The sequence below is a fragment of the Sus scrofa genome, chromosome 6 (assembly GCF_054392235.1).
Source record: "Sus scrofa isolate SSC_HxYL_T2T_F1_AM1 chromosome 6, Sscrofa_HxYL_maternal_Yorkshire_Landrace_v2.0, whole genome shotgun sequence".
In the NCBI taxonomy this organism is placed as follows: domain Eukaryota; kingdom Metazoa; phylum Chordata; class Mammalia; order Artiodactyla; family Suidae; genus Sus; species Sus scrofa.
Genome location: NC_139388.1, coordinates 65,446,242 through 65,466,512, shown reverse-complemented (window position 1 = coordinate 65,466,512; position 20,271 = coordinate 65,446,242). Strand labels below are relative to the sequence as shown.

Genomic DNA, 20,271 nt, shown 5'->3' with positions numbered 1-20,271 from the left:
GAAAATATATTGTGTCATACTGAGATCGGCCGTCGGCCGAGCAGCCCAGTTCTGGCGGCTGGCAATGGAATTTAAAAGGAGACGTGGTCTTGGCTTGCCAGTGCTCTCAGTCCTGAGAGGACAGCTGGGCGCAGGTGAATTCACGTGCAGAGTGGGGCTTGCTGGCATAGGGGAGGCAGAGCCTTGAAGATTTTGAAATTCTTGTTGCTCCGGGCAGGGACTTTACCTTGGTCTCTAAGGACACCTAGCGGCAGTGGTGGGGATGGCAACAGGGTGTGTATGCTTCTCAGGCTGTGCCCACGCGTGTCTCTGCTTTGCACAGCGGTGCACGCACCCGGGCCCTGCGTGAGGTGGGGAGGCAGGGGCTTCGCTGTGTGTCCCCGAGCCCCTCCAAGCCCATTGTTCCTGCTCTCTTCGTGACCCGGGGTCCCTGAGAACGTCCTGAACCCGCCATGAGCTGACCTGCCCTGAGCCTTCCAGACCACTGAGCTATGTCAACTTACATTACAATAATTTGTAAGCTTTCCTCCTGTTCATCTGTCTTAGTTAATTTTCAGACCCACCTGGGGACCCTAAGAGGTCAGAGGACAATTTTTTTCTTTCCCTACACACATAGGTAGTCATGTTTGATCCTAACAACTTACTGTCCTTTTATTCAGGAGGGATGAACTGAGGCTCAAGAGAGTTTAACCTCCAGATGGTAGGTTTCCAGATAAAATACACAGAGGGGCAATTTGGGGGAGTCGGCCACACCTGGAGTTTCTGTGTTCTGACTTTGTGAGACTGGGCTTGACTTTGAGAATCTGCATGTGTGTGGCTAAAAAGCCATCACCAAACCTCAAGTCACAGGTTTTCTCTTATGTTTTCTTCCAGGAGTTTAATAGTTTTGGTTTTACACTTAGGTTTGTGATTCGTTTTGAGTTGTGTGTCTTTGTGTGCGTGTGTACGTGCGCACATGCTAGGTATAAGGTCCCATGTCAAGAAATGATAGCCATTATATCATCCTCATCCTCCTCATGCATAAAATAATTCGTGCACATGTTTCAGTATAGTTCCCATTTATGCTGAACCCTTGGTAAATGTCCTTTAGTTAAATACCAATGGCTCCTAAACACAGGAAGACATGTTTTACCTTGCTCATGAAAAGAGGAATGTAAACTAGAACGACCTTGAGTTCTTTGACCCTCATTTTGGAAAATTTGAAAAAAGCATCTTATAGCACTGAGAATGCAAGTTCACTCGCAGGACACAGGACACACGCCTGTGCACTTCGCTTCAGTGATTCTACTCCAGGGGTTTTAACCTCCCAGCATATTTACATACCAGCAGAACTGTTGAAGGTCATGATTATGCATTGAATACTGGTAGCAAAAGGCTGAAAACAACTCAACCATGCAGTAGTTTGGGAACAGTTAAATAAATCAGGTCACAACCATACAACAAAATCCAAACTGATGCTCAAAAATGGTGAGCAAATTCTCTTTGTACTGATATGAAAAGCTCTCTGAGATATGCTGGTAAGTATAAAGAAATTAAGGCACAGAACAATGTGTAAAGTCTGCCCCTTTTTGTATAAAAAAGGGAGGAAATGAGGCTGAGTATTTTTGCAAACATAAGAATACATATATTTTTAAAAGTATATAATTGCATATAATAGTGAACATATGTATCATAATTATATATGCATTTAAATTACTTAGGTACACATTTTGTGTTACAGTATATATCATTGTGTGTCATAGGTTATATTACATTTTAAAAATTCTTACTTATAAAAATATGTTTGTTTATATTACAGATAGATGTACTGAATACATATTACAGTACAGGTATATTTATAATATGTATCAGTGATAACTACACATATGTGTACAATGTGCATATGTATATACACATATACATATGCATATATCTCTGTATAATTATATGTACATAAAGAAACTGTGTTAGGACACATGTTCATGCTTTCATAATTATTCAATATAATCACTCATAAATATTCAAATAATTATGGGGTTACCTGGGTGTATGTGGTTTATGGCATGCAGATTTGGTGGGTGGCACACACGCGGTCAGAAAAGACTTGTTTTCATTGCATACTGTTTATTAACTTAAAAACATTTAACTGTTAAATATTGAAAGAATTACGAAAGCAATTTAAGGAAGCAGGCCCTCCGCGTCCGGCCTAGTCTTCGCGCGCCCCCCAGCGGAGTCATCCAGAAGCGGCCTGCGTTTCCCGCGCGGCGCTCCGGTCGTTCCGCAGGGCGCACGCGCAGACCCCTCACGGCGCATGCGCCGCGGGTTTGGGCGCCAAGTCCGAAGCTTAGCGGTTCAGTCAGGCGAGGCGGTCCACCGGGCGAGGTGAGCGCGCGGCTTTGGGCGTGTGTGTGCGGCGCGTGGCGGCCCGGCCCGGACGCGGCGGGAGGGAACGCGGGGCGAGGGCCAGGCTCGCGGCGGGGGAGGCGCGGGCCTCCCTGAGCAGACGCCGCGCGGCCGCGCCGCTGAGCGAGGAAGGCCGACGGGAAAGGAGAGGCCAAGGGGCGGCCCTGAGGGGAAGGGGCCGAGGTGGCGCTGGGAGGTCGGCCCTGAGGAGGACGCCGGGCCTCGGGCCAGTGCCCTCCTCCGCCTTCTGCAGGGACCGGGCCTGCGCCCAGACCCCTGCCTCCCCCTGCGGGACCCGTCCGTCCTTCGAGGACACCCCCCTCCAGGCCCCCCTCCTCGAGAACGCCCTCCCCACCCTCCCCCTGCAGGACCCCGCCCTCCCTTCGAGAATGTCCCTACCCCCAGGCCCCATGTCCTCCTCAAGAACGTCCTCTCCGCTCTCCCCTTCGAGGACACCCCCCCAGGCCCCTCAAGAATGGTCTCTCCTCAAGAATGGACTCCCCACCCTCCCCCCAGTGGACCCCGCCACCCCCTTCGAAGACAACCCCCCCCGCCCCGCCCCCTGTCCTCCTCAAGAATGGTATCTCCTCAAGGACAGCCTCCCCTCCCTCCCCCTGCAAGACCTCACCCTCCCTTCGAGGACACTCCCCCCAAGCCCCATGTCCTCAAGAATGGTCCTTCCTCAAGAAGGGCCTCCCCTTCGAGGACACCCACCTTCCCAGGTCCCCTCTCCTCAAGAACGTCTTCCCCACCCTCCCCCTGCAGGAACTCACCCTCCCTTCGGGGACACCCCCCCAGGCCCCTCAAGAATGGTCTCTCCTCAAGAATGGCCTCCCCACCCTCCCCCTGCAGGACCCCGCCACCCCCTTCGGAGACACCCCCCCAGGCCCAGTGTCCTCTTCAAGAACAGCCTCCTCACCCTCCCCCCAGTGGACCCCGCCCTCCCTTTCGAGGACACCCCCCCCCCCCCCGGCCCCTGTTCTTAAGAATGGTATCTGCTCAAGGACAGCCTCCCCACCCTCCCCCTGCAAGACCTCACCCTCCCTTCGAGGACACACCCCCCAAGCCCCACATCCTCAAGAATGGTCTCTCCTCAAGAAGGGCCTCCCCACCCTCCCCCCAGTGGACCCCGCCCTCCCTTTCAAGGACGCCCCCCGCTCCCTGTCCTCAAGAATGGTCTCAAGAACAGCCTCCCTACCCTTCCCCTGCTGGACCCTCCCCTCCCCTTCAAGGACGCCCCTGTTTCCCCTAGATACCCTCCTTTCGCCTCCAGGACCTCTGCTCTCCTCAAGGACGCCTCCTTCCTCCCCCAAGCACACCTCCCTTCAGCATTGCGGACCCCCACCCTCCTCCTCAAGGATCTCCCAGGTCCTATCCCCCTCCAGGATTCTCCCAAATTCTCAAGACCCTTCCTCCTCGGAACACCCTCCCTCGCCCTTGAGAAGCCCTGCCGTTCCCCTCCAGGGCCCCTCCTGTCTTTTTCTAGGACCCTCACCCCCGCACCCAGAACCACCTTTCCCCTTAATCCCCCACCTCTCCCTTCAAGGCCCGGCCCTCAGTCTAGGCCCAACCTTTGTCCCTCCCCCTGCCCTGTCCCTCTTCCAGCTCCACCCCGCTTATCTACTTCAGCTCCGCTCCTTCACTACTTAGTTCCCCTTCTACCTCTGACCCTAACCCTTCCTCTCTGTTTGTCCTCTTGTTCTGGCGCCGCCTCATCTCTCCCCTCCTTTCCCTGTACCTCAGTAATGTCCCCACTTCTGCTGCTCTACCTCAGCCCTACTCTGCATCGGTCCCCTCTGCCTCAGATGCACCCCCTCCTCTCTGTTTTTTCCCCTTGCCCCTGCCTCTTCCTCAGCTCTGTCCCACCTTCTCCTAGACTTTTGTCCCACCCCTTCCCTCTATGTCCTTCCCCTCTATCCTGACCCAGAACCCCTTCCTCTCCTCACTCTCCTTAGTCCCGCTTCTCCTTTCTGCTCCTCCTCTACTTCAGTCCTGCCCCTGCTCTCTGTGTGCCTCCCCCCTACCCTGGCCACACCCCTCCTTTCCCAGACTGGCCCCTCGGGTCTTCTGCTCTTCCTCTTTACCTTGCCCTGCTCCTCCTCTGCTCTGCTCCTCCTCTGCTCTGCTCCTGCACTCAGCCTTGCTTTGCTTTGCTCTTTTTCTCTCCTCAGCCCCTCTCTTCTATTTGCTACCTTCAGTCTCTGCTTCCTTCTCCCACCATATAGCCTGTGCCTGCCAGAACCTCTTTTGGTCTCCACCCCCTTCTTCCAACAACACTCTCCTCCCCACTTCTCTGCAAGTTCTTCCCTACTCTGAAAACAAGGAACCTACCACCATTCATACATTTTTTAGGGACTCGGACTTTGTTAAAAAGGTGTTTGCTGTATTAGCTGCTTTTGTCACTAGTTTAAATTTTATTTTATTTTATTAAAGTATAATTTATTTACAATGTTGTGCCAATTTCTGCTGTACAGCAAAGTGATGCAGTCATATATATATATATATATATATATATATATATATACTTTTTAAAAAAAATACTTTTTCTGTCATGGTCTAGCTCGGGAAATTGGGTATAGTTCCCTGCGCTATACAGTAGGACCTTGCTTATCCATTCTAAATTTAAGAGTTTGCATCCACTAATGTCAAACTCCCAATCCATCCCACTTCCTCCTCCCTCCTCCTTGGTAACTACAAGTCTATTCTCTATGTCCTTGAGTCTGGTTGTTTTGTAGATAGGTTCATTTGTGCCATATTTTAGATTCCACATATAAGTGATATCATATGGTATTTGTCTTTCTCTTTCTGACTTAGTATGATAATCTCTAATTCTATCCATATTGCTGCAAATGGCATTATTTCGTTCCTTTTCATGGCTGAATAGTATTCCATTGTGTATATGTACCACATCTTAATCCATTCATCTGTCAATGGACATTTAGGTTGTTTCCATGTCTTGGCTCTTGTGAATAGTGCTGTGATGAACATGTATCTTTTTGAATTATAGTTTTGTCTGAATATTTGTCCAGGAGTGGGATTGCTGGATCATAGGGTAGTTTTCTGAGGTACCTCCATACTGTTTTCCATAGTGGTTGTACCAATTTACATTCCTACCAACCGTGAAGAAGGGTTCCCTTTTCTCCACACCCTCTCCAGCATTTGTTGATTTATTAATGATAGCCATTCTGACCAGTGTGAGGTGGTACCTCATTGTAGTTTTGTATTTGCATTTCTCTAGTAATTAGTGATGTTGAGATTTTTTCATGTGCCTGTTGGCCATCCATATGTCTTTGGAGAAATGTCTATTTAGGTCTTCTGCCCATTTTTCAGTTGGGTTGTTTGGTTTTTTTTTTTTTTGCTGTTGAGTTGTATGAATTGTTTGTATATTTTGGTGATTAACCCCTTGTCAGTTGCATTGTTTTAAACTATTTTCTACCATTCCGTACATTGTCTTTTTTTTAATGGTTTCCTTTGCTGCGCAGAAGCTTGTCAGTTTGATTAGTTCCCCTGGATTTACTTTTGTTCTTATTTCTGTCGTCTTGGGAGACTGACATAAGAAAACAGTTGTATGGTTGATATCAGAGAATGTTTTGCCTATGTTCTCTTCTAGGAGTTTTATGGTGTCCTTAAGTCTTTAAGCCATTTTGAGTTTATTTTTGTGCCTGGCATGAGGGTAGGTCTAGTATCATTGATTTATGTGCAGCTGTCCAGTTTTCTCAGAATCACTTGCTAAAGAGAATGTCTTTTTCCCATTTTATAGGCTTGTGTCCCTTGTGGAAGATTAATTGACTTTAGGAGTCTGGGTTTATTTCTGGGTTCTCTATTCTGTTCCATTGGTCTGTATGTCTGTTTTGGTACCAGTACCATACTGTCTTGATTACTGTAGCTTTGTAATATTGCCTGAAGTCTGGGAGAGTGATGCCTCCTGCTTTTTTTTTCCCCCCCTCTCCTCAGAATTGCTTTGGCAATTCTGGGTCTTTTATGGTTCCATATAAAGTTTTGGATTGTTCTAGTTCTGTGAAAAATGTCATAGGTAATTTGATAGGGATTTCATTGAATCTGTAGATTGCTTTGGGTAGTATGGCTATTTTAACAATATCAGTTCTTCCAGTCCAGGAGCATGGCATATCTTTCCATTTCTTTGAATTCTCTTTAATTTCCTTGATTAAATGTTTTACAGTTCTCAGCATATAAGCCTTTCACCTCCTTGGTCAGGTTATTTCCTAGGTATTTAATTTTTGCAGGTGTGACTTTAAAAGTTATTTTTATATTAATTTTCTAATATTTCATTGTTAGTATGCAGAAATGCCACTTATTTCTGAAGCTAACCTTGTATCCTTTTGCTTTGCTGAATTCATGGAACAGTTCGAGTAGTTTTTGTGTGGATTCCTTAGGGTTTTCTATATATAGTATCATGCCATCTGCATAGAGTGACAATTTTACCTCTTTTCCAATTTGGATACCTTTTATTTCTTTTGTTTTTCTAATTGCTGTGGCTAGGACTTCCAATACTATGTTGAATAAAAGTGGTGAGAGTGGGCATCCTTGTCTTGTTCCAGATTTTAGTGGGAAGGCTTTCAGTTTCTCTCCATTGAGTATTATATTTGCTGTGGGTTTGTCATAAATGGCTTTCATTATGTTAAGGTATGTTCCTTCAATAACCATTTTGGTAAGAGTTTTTATCATGAATGGATGTTGGATTTTGTCAGATGTCTTCTCTGCATCTATTGAGATGATCATGTGGTTTTTGAATTTTCTTTTGTGAATGTGGTATATGACATTGGTTGATTTGTATGTTGAACCATCCCCATAAACTTGGGGTAAATCCTACTTGGTTGTGTGTGATCTTTTTTATGTGTTGCTGGATTTGGTTGGATAAAATTTTGTTGAGAATTTTGGCATCTATATTCATTAAAGATACTGGCCTATAAATTTCCTTTTTGGTAGTATCTTTGGTTTTGGTATTAGGGTGATGGTGGCTTCATAGAATGTCTTTGGGAGTGTTCCTTCTTATTTAGCATTTTGGAAAAGTTTAAGAAAGATGGGTATAAATTCCTCTTTGTATGTTTGGAAGAATTTGCCTGTGAAGCCATCTGGTCCTGGACTTTTGTTTGTAGGGAGTGTTTTTATTACATATTCAATTTCATTTCTAGTAATTGGTCTGTTTGGTTTATTTATTTCTTCTTGATTCAGTTTTGGTGGGCTGTATGTCTCTATAAAGTTGTCCATTCTAGGTTGTGAAATTTGTTGGCATATAATTGCTCATAGCATTCTCTCTCTCTTTTTTTTTTTTTGATTTCTGCATTATCTACTGAGATTTCTCCTTTTTCATTTCTTGTTGTGTTTACTTGGGTTCTTTCTTTTTGGTGACTCTGACCAGAGGTTTGTCAATTTTGTTTACCCTTTCAGAGAACCAGCTGTTGGTTTTATTGATTTTTTTCTATTGTTTTTTGAATCTCTATTTTGTCAATTTCATCTCTGATCTTTATGATTTCCTCCCTTATGCTGACTTTAGGTTTTATTTGTTCATCTTTTTCTAATTCTTTTAGGTAGTAGGTTAAGTTGTTTGAAATTTTCCTTCTTTTTCTTGAGGAAGGCCTGTATTGTTATGAACTTCCCTCTAAGAGCTGTTTTTGTGACATCCCACAGATTTTGTAAGGTTGTGTTTTCATTGTTTTTTTGTATTGAGCTATTTCTTAATTTCCTTTTTGATTTCCTCATTGACTTTTTGGTTTCTTATTGTTGTTCAGTCTCTGTGTAGTCAGTTTTTTTTTCATTTCTTTTCCTGTGGTTGATTTCTAGTTTCATACCATTGTGGTCAGAGAAGATGCTTGAAATAACTCCTATATTCTTAAATTTGTTGAGGTTAGTTTTGTGCACCAGTATGTGATCAATCATTGAGAATGTTCCATGTGCACTTGAAAATAATGTATATTCTGAGTTTTTCTGATGTAATGTCCTGAAAATATCAATTAAGTGTAACTTTTCTATTGTGTCATTTAGGATCTCTGTTGCCTTATTGATTTGCTGTCTAGAGGATCTGTCCATTGCTGTGAGTGGGGTGTTAAAACGTCCTAGTATTATTGTATTCCCATCAATTTCTCCTTCCATATCTGTTAGTGTTTGTTATATGTATTTGGGTGCTCCTATATTAGGGGCATGTATATTGACAAATGTAATACCCTATTCTTGAATTGATCCTTTTATAATTAAATAGTGTCCTTTTTGTCTTTATGGCCTTTGTTTTAAAGTCTGTTTTGTCTGATATGAGCATTGCAACTCCTGCTTTCCTGTCTTTTCCATTTGCATGAAATATCTTTTTCCATCCCCTCACTTTCACTTTGCCCTGAGGTGAGTCTCTTGTAGGCAGCATATTGTAGGCTTTTTTTAAAATTTAGTTTGCCACTATATGTCTCTTGATTATAACATTCAGTCCATTGACATTTAAGGTAATTATTGATAAATATGTATTTATTGCTATTTTAAACCTTGTTTTCCCATTGATTCTATGTTTCTCATTTTTTTTGGGGTGGATAATTTCCTTTTATTTTATGCTTGTGGCCTCTCCTTTTTTGTTTTTGTGAACGTATTGTTTGGTTTTGATTGTGGTTGCCCTGTTTTTCAAATATGTTAACTCCTTCCTACATCTGCTTTTTTAGCCTGATGGTCATATAGGCTCAAACACATTCTAAAAAAAAACAGTCTAGATTTTCTTTCTTTCCTTCTACACATTTTATGATTTTGATTTCCTTTTTTTACATCCTCATGTTTATCCCTTTTGTTGTTCCTTGTGTTTATTGTCACTTTTACAAATAGGTTTTTTCCCTTTTAGATCTGCATACAGGTTTAAGTGATTACTTCCCAACTGTGATTTCCTCCATAATATATTTTCTTACTTTTTTCCTATTTAGAGGAGACAGATGTTTCAGTATTTCTTTCAGAATGGATTTAGTATTGCTGTATTCTTTTAGTTTTTATTTGTTGGAGAAATTCCTTTTTTCCTACTTTTTTTTTGTTGCTTTTTAGGGCTGCACTTATGGCATGTGGAAGTTCGTAGGCTAGGGGTTGAATTGGAGCTTCAGGTGTCAGCCACAGCCACAGCAGCAAGGGATCTGAGCCATGTCTGCGACCTACACCACACCTCATGGCAACATCAGATCCTTAACCCACTGACAGGCCTGGGATCAGACCAAAATCCTCATGGATCCTAGTCGGGTATGTTAACTGCTAAGCCACGAAGGGAACTCCCTATTTCTCCTATTTTAAATGGTATTTTTGCTGGGTAGAGTTATTCTAGGCTGAAGATTTTTCCCTTTCAGAACTTTGAATATATCTTACCACTATTTTCTGGCCTGTAGTGTTCCTGTAGAGAAATCAGCTGATAGCCTTATGGAGGTTTCCTTATAACTAACTCTTTGTGTTTCTCTTGCTGCCTTTAGAATCCCCTCCTTATCTTTAACTTTTGCCATTTTTTTGTAATATGTCTTAGTGTAGGTCTGTTTGGGTTCAACTTGTTTGGGACCCTCCGTGATTCCTGTATCTTGATAACTATTTCCTTTAGATTTGGAAAGTTTTCAGCCATAATTTCTTCAAATATGTTTTCAATCCATTTTTCTTTTTCTTCTCCTTCTGGAATCCCTATTATGTGTAGATTGGCCCAATTTATATTACTCCATAGATATCTTATATTGCTTCATGTTTTTTCCATTTGGTTTTCTGTCTGCTGTTCTGATTGGGTGATTTCCATTATTCTATCTTGGAAGACACTTATTTGTTCCTCTGCTTTATTCATTCTGCTTTTCAATGCCTTTAATTCAGCTTGCGTCTCTGAGTATGAATTTTCTAATTTTCCTTGGCTCCTCTTATTTTCTAGTTCCTTTCTAAAGTAATCTGCATTACTGTTCATATCTGCTCTAATTCTTTCATATCCACTCTTAATCCCTTCAGAATTTTCATTATCCTCTTTTTGAACTCAGCGTGTGTTAGACTGCAGAGGTCTGTTTCTTTGTTTGGCCCTTCAGGGGAAGTCTCCTTTTTTTTTTTTTTTTTTTTAAACCTGGGAATGGTTCCTGAGCTTCTTCATTTTGCTTATATTTTTCTTATTCTGTGAGTTTAGGAGAAGCAACTACTGTAGTCTTGGAAGGCTCTTTACGTGCGATAGCAGCTCTAGGTAGTTTGTGAGAGCTTACTGTCTTTTTTGGCGTGAGGGCTGCCTTTAGTTTGGATGCTTGCTGTCTCTTTTCTCAGTGTGTGCAGGCTGTTATCCCCTTGGTGGGGGTGTGCTGGTGTACAGCCTGCGCATGCTCCCAGGGAGATGGAGGCAATGGGTAGGTCTAGTAGCTAGTGCCTGGTTGCTGGGCCCCTGACAGTGGCGAGGACCCCTGGGGTGTGGTGCAGGCTGCTCTGGTTATAGGGCCCTGGGAAGCAGCAGTGACCCTGGGCAGTTGTAGGTGGCGCCCAGAGCCTTTGGCAGTGGCAACAGCAGAACATGTGCGTTCCCAGGGGAGTGAGAGCAACAGCGGGTAGCACTCAGTTGCATTGCCCTCTTCTGTGAAGACGCTTGAGGTGACTGGGGTCACAGGTGGTGTCTGTTCATGGACCCCTATTGGTGGTGGTCCATGCTTACCTCTGGAGTCTGAGATGACTGCGTTTGCCTCCAGAGCCCATGCAAGAGGTGCCCTGCTGCCTGAGAGCCCATGTGTGTGCAGAGAAAGGAATTCCTCTGGTGGTCATGCCCCTCCTTCTCTGGCCCTCCCCAACAGTGGTGTCTCTCTTCTCCTGCAGGCCCAGGCCTCTTCCTTTGCTCCCTTGGGTGTGGCGCTCTGCTTCTCAGCCTGTGGTGCACCATTCCCTAGCCCCTCGGGCTATATCCATATAGCCACTCTTAGTCCTCTCCGGGAACTGACCTCAGAGCCTGAGTCTCAGCGCTCTGCCCCTGCCTGAGGGTCTCAGGCTGTGGTGTCTGGGGGCACTGGTACCGATGTGGCTCTCTCTCTGCTTTGCCCTCCTCAGTCCGGTTGCAGTGCGTTTCTCTGAGGCTTTGAGGTTCCCTCTGTCTCAGCCGATGTCCCCATCAGTTAACTGTCTTCCCAGGGTGCAGAGTCCTTTCCTTTTTCACAGCTTCCTCTCAGGAGTGCTGGTCCCATCTTGATACCTTTTTTTCTTCTCTCTCTCTTTTCCTTTTGTTCTACCAAGTTATGTGGAGGCTTTCTTCCCCTTTTCAGAGGTGTAAGGTCTATGCCAGCCTTCAGTAGAGTTCTGTGCTAATTGTCCTACATGTAGATGGGTTTTTGTGTGTGTGTGTGTGTGTGTGTGTGTTTGTGGGAGAAGGTGAGAGCTGCGTCTTACTCCTCTGCCATCTTGCTCCTGCTGGTGTGTAATCTTATATATTGAGATTGGAACAGGAAAATAGTGGAAGCGTTTGGGAGGAAATTTTGGAAGATTGTGTTAAGAACTTTTTAAAAAGTTCATACCTTTTGTCTAGTTAATTTCACTTTTAGGAATCTATCCTATAAGGGAAATAGTAAAGATGTGGACAGTTACTTAGTTTCAGTGATGTTCATGCATTGTGACTTATAATAATGAAAAACAAAAATGCCTTTAAACAGAAAAACTTAAAATATGTCTTAGAAATATGTCTCCTTCTTAATGGGAAGGAGAAAAGAAAAAAAGAAATATTTCCCCCAAGCGGCAGTCTTCTTTGTGGTTTCATAGAGTGAATGCAGCTTTAATAGAAAAAAATATTTTTTATTTTCCTTATCTTAGGTGTTAGAAGGTTCATTGTAGAATATTTGAAATTAGAAAGTAGTTTTGAGAGAGAAGGTACACAATCACCAGTAAAAATAATTTATATCCTCACTGCTCATAGACAACTCTCTGTTGCAATATTTTGGTTTACTTTCCAAGGTTGTTTTTTTTTTAATGTGATTTATATGGTTAAGTATATATCCTATATTCAAATTTGTTTCCTGATTTTTCACTTAATGTTAGAACCTAGATCTGTAACACAGCTAAATTTTTTACGTATAATGTAATACAGAAAAGGGCACAACCATAAGTATATAGCTGTTTTCACAAAACAAGCGCACTGTGTCATCATGAGCTCCTAGATGAAAAAAAATAGAACATTACCAGCTTTCCAGAAACCCTTATGTTGTCCCCCTCCCAGTCATTACCGCTGCTCCCAGTCCAAGCTGTAACCACTATTCTAATTTATGACACTTTAGATTTGTTTTGCTTGTATTTTACCTTTATGTAAATGGACTCATATCATGACTTTCTTTTTTTGAGCCTTGTTTCTTTTACTCAACAGCAAGATCTATATTCTTTGTTTAAATTTCCACTCCATGGCTATATCATTCTACTGTGGGTTTGTCTTGAACACTTAACAATTGTCTGATTTAAAAATTTTTTTAACATTCGGGAGGGTGTATAGTGATATTCATTCTGGTTTTAATTCATATTTCTCTGGAAACTAATGAAATCGATTTCATATATTTTGGTCATATAGTTTTCTTCTTTTGTATGTACCTGCTCAAATCTTTTAACTTCTTTGCTCTTGTTTTATTTGCCTTTTTCTTACTGATTTGTATGATTTCTTTATATATTTTGTATGATTTTCTTTATATATATTTGTGTACACACACAAACACACAAATCCAGTCCTTTTGAGGATGTTTGTATTGTAATGATCTTTCCTCATTCTTTATTAACTCATTTAAACTCTTTTTTAAAAAATGAAATTCTTATGTGATTCATAAGTTATTTCAATTCATTGTGGTTTGTGGTTTAAGTCCCCTTTCCCTTCAGTGCCATTTCTGAAATATTTCTGGTTTGTGCCTGTGGGTCTTCATCTGGGAATGTGACTAAGGAATCATCCTCTCTGTAGGTGTCTGAATCTGTCTGAATGCTCATTTAGGCTTTTGTGTGAAATGAGCTGACTTCCTTTGCTTCAGATAACCTCTGCAGTCCAGTCCTAACTGTGTAAGCCATTTGTGAGTCTCTGTAATTTTCGCAGGTACTGAGGTTCCTGAATCCTTTCTCCATCTGATACAACTTTGCCCACCATCCTCCACAACAGTGTGTTCCGAAGCAGGCTGCCTCCTAGAGTATCTCCATCCTTTGCAGGGCCAAACTTTAAAGATGCTGCATATGACAGAGGTTTTGGATATCTTGACGAATTCCCAGCTCATTCATCTACATGAGCAAAAAGAGAATCCAGAAGTTATCTCCATAAGAAACCCAGGGGCTCTGAAAGTTTTTCATCAAAAGTTTAGGCATTTTCAGTACCTGTCAGTGACTGGGCCTCACCAAGCTCTGAGCCAGATACAAGATCTCTGCTGGCAATGGCTGCAGCCGGAGACCCACACCAAGGAGCAGATGATGGAGCAACTGGTGCTGGAGCAGTTTTTGAACACCCTGCCAGAGGAGGTTCAGACCTGGGTGAGGTCAAAACAGCCCAAGAGCAGCAAGGAAGCAGGAAACCTGGTGGCAAACTTGATCCAGGCATGTGAGGAGAAAGGTGAGAGAGGAAGGAAGCAACTAGCTATTTGCATTTGTAGAACCAGCATGTAATAGGGAACTGAAGAAAAATTTGTTGAATGAATGAATAAATTTTTACAATCCAGGCTAATCTACCTAAGCTTGTGTGAAATGAAATCAATTTGGGGTTTGGATTTGCTTTTAATGTTTATTGTTTTTCTGAGAGTACCCCTTCTTGTTTTCCTCCCCTCCACATTTCTTATTGAGCTTAAACTTGCAGTGTCAACACAAACCAAAAAGACACACTCAGGCAAGAAAAGAGGGCATAAAATGTGGGAGATACGAGGCCTGGAAATTTAAGGTCTGTCAAAATTTTACTGGTCTCCTGGAAACTCACGTTACTAGATTGGAGTGAGGGCATTGTAGTTGTGAGAGAAGAAATCCATTCACTCTTAACAGTGCTTTGAATAAAACTGATACTAAAAATAAAGTATTGTTTGGGTGTATAGAGAAAAGAAGAGAAAGGCAAGGGAACAATCCTGGGGTGCGGGCTGGTGGAGTGGGCTAATTACATTTCAAAATATAAACAAATAAATCTGAAATAAGCATAAGGGTCGTGCATGGCTGAATGCTGACATATCGTGAATTAAGGATTATGATTAATCCATTGTGTACCTGCATTTCCTTAAAAGAATTTCGAAGATGCTAATAGTGAACATGTTAGGCACTTAAAATGTACTATAGTCCCTGTATTTTATAATATTAATTTACTTCTCTTAATAACTCTTGAGGTAAGTATTGCCCTCTTTCCATAAATGAGGAGACTAAGCACAAAGAGATTGAAGAACTTACCCTTGGTCCCACAAATAGTAATTAGCAGTCAGGATTCAGACCTGGGTGGCTGGCTCCAGTGTCTGTATTCTTGTTTGTTTTTTGTTTTCTGGCTTCACCCATGGCATGCGAAAGTTCCCAAGTCAGGGATTGAACCTGCACCACAGCAGTGACCCAGTCACAGCAGTGACAACACCAGATCCTTAACCTGCAGTGAGCCGCTGCAAGGGAAGGCCCTGTGTCTGTTCTCTTGTTCGTGGTGGGACACTGCCTCCAGTGGACATAGGGGATATTGTCCTGCAGAGGTTTTAAACTTGGCCAAAGGCACAGAGCTCTTGCTGGAGCTGGATTCAGGGGAAAGGATATGAGAAAGAAACAACATTAATGAAAGGTTCACTCTGGAAGAGACTACAGGCAAGGGAGGCTTTCAGGGTTCAGGTTTCTGTAGAGAAGGTGGTGGTTGTCTTCTAGATCAGAGAATGAAAAAGATGTTAGAAAAGCTTGTTAATAAGAGTTGCCATTTTTCAAAATGCATGCTGTGTGTTTTACGTATGTAATGTGTAATCCCTACAGGAGCCCTTAGCAGTATCAATGTTATTATTTTCATGTTATGATTGAGAAACTGAGGTTCCCTGGTGACTGAATGGACAGTGAGGCTAGGGCCACTGATGTAAATAAAGAGGGAACTTCTGCTTTATTGGGAAGGCACTGACTGAGAAGCAATGGAAGGGTTTAGAGGTGGGAGATAACCAGAGCTCTTTTCTGGAACTTGCTGTGTTGAGCTGAGAAAGGATTTCTGTGGACTTCCTCTTGCGTAGGAAGGCCAGGACTGCTGCTTCCCCTCATGGCAGGACTGGGTGGCGTGGGTGCTGCCAGACTGGACTTCCATGTTCATTCCTTTCTCCCTTGTAGGTGTCTTTGCTCAGGACTCTCTCCATGCAGAACAGAGAAACACTGAAGAACACCAAAAGGAGGCTGCAGAGAAGTGTGACAGTGTGCCATCCGCTAGATCGCAGGTCAGGCTTTCTTCTGAGTTCTTTAGATGGGGACCTCGGCTTCCTGACTTCTTACCTTCCCCTTTAATCAAACAACACCCTCATTTTCTCAAAATCTGTATAGAAACATTAGCTGATGGAGCCTTTTCCTGGCTTGCGTATAACAATTTTTCTTCTGATTTTTTGTATTCCCCTCCCAGGCTTTATTTTCCTCTGTCACATTTCTCACCACCCCAGATACTAAATATTTAACATGTTCCCTCTTTTCCTATCTCTTGAATTAATTTTTCATTGTTTAGTATTCCATTTTCTCTCTCCTTTTGGCTTATTTAAGACAATTCTCATGTGGTTTATGCTGTTGTGCTCCTTTGTATATGTGAAAAAATGGCAGCTCTTCTAGGCATAGGATACTGTTGTGATGTTTTTTTTAAATGTGCTCCTTAATGTTCTGTTAAATCACATTTTTTTTCATTTTTTTATTACTCAGATGAATTTATCACATCTGTAGTTGTATAATGATCATAACAATCTGATTTCACAGGATTTCCATCCCACAGCCCAAGCACATCCCCCCACCCCCCAAACTGTGTCCTCCGGAGACCATAAGCTTTTCAATGTGTGTGAGTCAGCATCTGTTCTGCAAAGAAGTTCCGTCTGTCCTTTTTTCAGATCCCACATGTCAGTGAAAGCATTTGATGTTGGTGTCTCATTGTATGGCTGACTTCACTTAGCATGATAGTTTCTAGGTCCATCCATGTTGCTAAAAATGCTGGTATTTCGTTCTTTTTGATGGCTGAGTAATATTCCATTGTGTATATGTACCACATCTTCTGGATCCACTCCTCTGTCAATGGACATTTAGGTTGTTTCCATGTCTTGGCTATTGTAAATAGTGCTGCAATGAATATTGGAGTACATGTGTCTTTGCGAGTCGTGGTTTTCTCTGGATAGATGCCCAGGAATGGGATTGCTGGATCAAATGGTCGTTCTATGTTTAGTTTTCTGAGGAATCTCCATACTGCTTTCCACAGTGGTTGCACCAATTTACAACCCCACCAACAGTGTACTAGGGTTCCTTTTTCTCCACACCCTCTCCAGCACTTATTGTTTGTAGACTTTTGGATGATGGCCATTCTGACTGGTGTAAGGTGGTACCTCATCGTGGTTTTGATTTGCATTTCTCTAATAATGAGTGATGCTGAACATTTTTTCATGTGTTTCTCGGCCATCTGTATGTCTTCTTCGGAGAACTGTCTGTTTAGATCTTCTGCCCATGGAGCTGCAGAAGTTGTTTATAAATATTGGAGATTAATCCCTTGTCAGTCGATTCACTTGCAAAGATTTTCTCCCATTCTGTGGGTTGTCTTTTTGTGTTGTTTAGGGTTTCCTTTGCTGTGCAGAAACTTTGAAGAGTGAGTAGGTCCCATTTGTTTATTTTTCTTTTTATTGTCAATACTCTGATAGGTGGATCTGAGAAGATGTTGCTGTCGTTTATGTCAGAGAGTGTTTGGCCTATGTTTTCCTGTAGGAGTTTGATAGTGTCTGGTCTTATATCTAGGTCTTTAATCCATTTGGAGTTGATTTTTGTGTATGGTGTTAGGGAGTGTTCTAATTTAATTCTTTTCCATGTGGCTGTCCAGGTTTCCCAGCACCACTTATTGAACAAGCTGTCCTTTCTCCATTGTATAGTATTGCTTCCTTTGTCATAGATTAGTTGGCTGTAAGTGCATGGGTTTAATTCTGGGCTTTCTATCCTGTTCCACTGATCTATATGTCTGTCTTTGTGCCAGTACCACGCAGTTTTGACGACTGTTGCTTTGTAGTATAGTCTGAAGTCCGGGAGCCTGATTCCTCCAGCTCCATTTTTTTTTTTCAGGATGTCTTTGGCTATTCTGGGTCTTTTGTACTTCCAAACAAACTTCAAAATATTTTGTTCAAGTTCTGTGAAAAATGTCCTTGGTAATTTGATAGGGATTGCATTGAATTTGTAGATTGCCTTGGGTAGTATAATCATTTTGATAATATTAACTCTTCCAATCCACTAGCATGGTATATCTTTCCATCTATTTGTGTCATCTTTGATTTCTTTCATCAGTGGCTTGTAGTTTTCTGAGTACAGGTCTTTTGTTTCTTTAGGTAGGTTTACTCCTAGGTATTTTATTCTTTTGGATGCGATGGTAAATGGGATTGCTTCCCTAATTTCCTTTTCTGCTTTTTCATTGTTAGTATATAGAAACGCTATTGATTTCTGTGTATTGATTTTGTATCCTGCAACTTTGCCAAATTCGTGGATAAGCTCTAACAGTTTTCTGGTAGAGTCTTTAGGATTCTTTAGCTATAGTATCATGTCATCTGCAAATAGCGATAGTTTTACTTCTTCCTTTCCAATTTGTATTCCTTTTATTTCTTTTACTTCTCTGATTGCTGTGGCTAGGACTTCCAGAACTATGTTGAAGAGTACTGGTGAGAGCAGACATCCTTGTCTTGTTCCTGATCTCAGCGGGAATTCTTTCAGCTTTTTACCATTGAGAATGATGTTCGCTGTGGGTTTGTCATATATGGGCCTTTATCATGTTGAGGTAGGTTCCCGTTATGCCCACTTTCTGAAGGGTTTTTATCAGAAATGGGTGTTGGATTTTGTCAAAGGCTTTTCCTGCGTCTATTGAGAGGATCATATGGTTTTTATTCTTCAGTTTGTTAATGTGGTGTATCACACTGATGGATTTGCAGATATTGAAGAACACTTGCATCACTGGGATAAATCCCACTTGATCATGATGTACAATCCTTTTAATGTATTGTTGGATGTGGCTTGCTAGTATTTTGTTGAGGATTTTTGCATTGATGTTCATCAGTGATATTGGCCTGTAGTTTCTTTTTTTGTGGAATCTTTGTCAGGTTTTGATACCAGGGTGATGGTGGCCTCATAGAATGAGTTTGGGAGTATCCATTCTTCTGCAATTTTTTGAAATAGTTTCAGAAGGAGAGGTGTTAGCTCTTCTCTAAATGTTTGATAGAATTCACCTGTGGGGGAGTTCCTGTCGTGGCGTAGTGGTTAATGAATCCGACTAGGAACCATGAGGTTGTGGGTTCGGTCCCTGCCCTTGCTCAGTGGGTTGACGATCCGGCGTTGCCGTGAGCTGTGGTGTAGGTTGCAGACGCGGCTCGGATCCCGAGTTGCTGTGGCTCTGGCGTGGGCCGGTGGCTGCAGCTCTGATTAGACCCCTAGCCTGGGAACTTCCACATGCTACAGGAGCGGCCCAAGAAATGGCAAAAAAAAAAAAAAAGACAAAAAAAAAGAATTCGCCTGTGAAGCCATCTGGTCCTGGACATTTGTTTGTTGGAAGTTTTTTGTTTTTTTTGTTTTTTTTTTTCCTTTTCCTTTATGTTTTATTATGGGACATTGAATATAGTTCTTTTTTTTTAAAATTTTGTTATTTTCCCACTGTACAGCAAGGGGGTCAGGTTATCCTTATATGTATACATTACAATTACATTTTTCCCCCCACCCTTTGTTCTGTTGCAACATGAGTATCTAAAGAAAGTTCTCAATGCTATTCAGCAGGATCTCCTTGTATATCTATTCTAAGTTGTGTCTGATAAGCCCAAGCTCCCGATCCCTCCCACTCCCTCCCTCTCCCATCAGGCAGCCACAAGTCTTTTCTCCAAGTCCATGATTTTCTTTTCTGAGGAGATGTTCATTTCTGCTGGATATTAGATTCCAGTTATAAGTGATATCATATGGTATTTGTCTTTGTCTTTCTGGCTCATTTCACTCAGTATGAGAGTCTCTAGTTCCATCCATGTTGCTGCAAATGGCATTGTCATTCTTTCTTATGGCTGAGTAGTATTCCATTGTGTATATAGACCACATCTTCCGAATCCAATCATCTGTTGATGGACATTTGGGTTGTTTCCATGTCCTGGCTATTGTGAATAGTGCTGCAATGAACATGCGGGTGCATGTGTCTCTTTTAAGTAGAGTTTTGTCCGGATAGATGCCCAAGAGTGGGATTGCGGGGTCATATGGAAGTTCTATGTATAGATTTCTAAGGTATCTCCAAACTGTTCTCCATAGTGGCTGTACCAGTTTACATTCCCACCAACAGTGCAGGAGGGTTCCCTTTTCTCCACAGCCCCTCCAGCACTTGTTATTTGTGGACTTATTAATGAGGGCCATTCTGACTGGTGTTAGGTGATATCTCATGGTAGTTTTGATTTGCATTTCTCTAATAATCAGCGATGTTGAGCATTTTTTCATGTGTTTGTTGGCCATCTGTATATCTTCTTTGGAGAAATGTCTATTCAGGTCTTTTGCCCATTTTTCCATTGATTGATTGGCTTTTTTGCTGTTGGGTTGTATAAGTTGCTTATATATTCTAGAGATTAAGCCCTTGTCAGTTGCTTCATTCGAAACTGTTTTCTCCCATTCTGTAAGTTGTCTTTTTGTTTTCTTTTGGGTTTCCTTTGCTGTGCAAAAGCTTTTCAGTTTGATGAGGTCCCATGGGTTTATTTTTGCTCTAATTTCTATTGCTTTGGGAGACTGACCTGAGAAAATATTCATGATGTTGATGTCAGAGAG

General features: G+C 42.3%; 1 protein-coding gene across 1 annotated transcript in view; it reads left to right on the top strand.

The window, feature by feature from the left end:
* Nucleotides 1-2,333: 2,333 nt before the first annotated feature.
* ZIM2 (zinc finger imprinted 2) overlaps nucleotides 2,334-20,271 on the top strand; it is a 37,338-nt gene continuing 19,400 nt past the window's right edge. Inside the window, exons 1-3 of the mRNA XM_021095100.2 lie at nucleotides 2,334-2,361; nucleotides 13,400-13,903; nucleotides 15,607-15,710. Of these exons, the coding sequence (XP_020950759.1) occupies nucleotides 13,525-13,903; nucleotides 15,607-15,710 (483 nt within the window). The 5' untranslated portion in view covers nucleotides 2,334-2,361; nucleotides 13,400-13,524. The remainder of the gene's footprint in view (nucleotides 2,362-13,399; nucleotides 13,904-15,606; nucleotides 15,711-20,271) is intronic.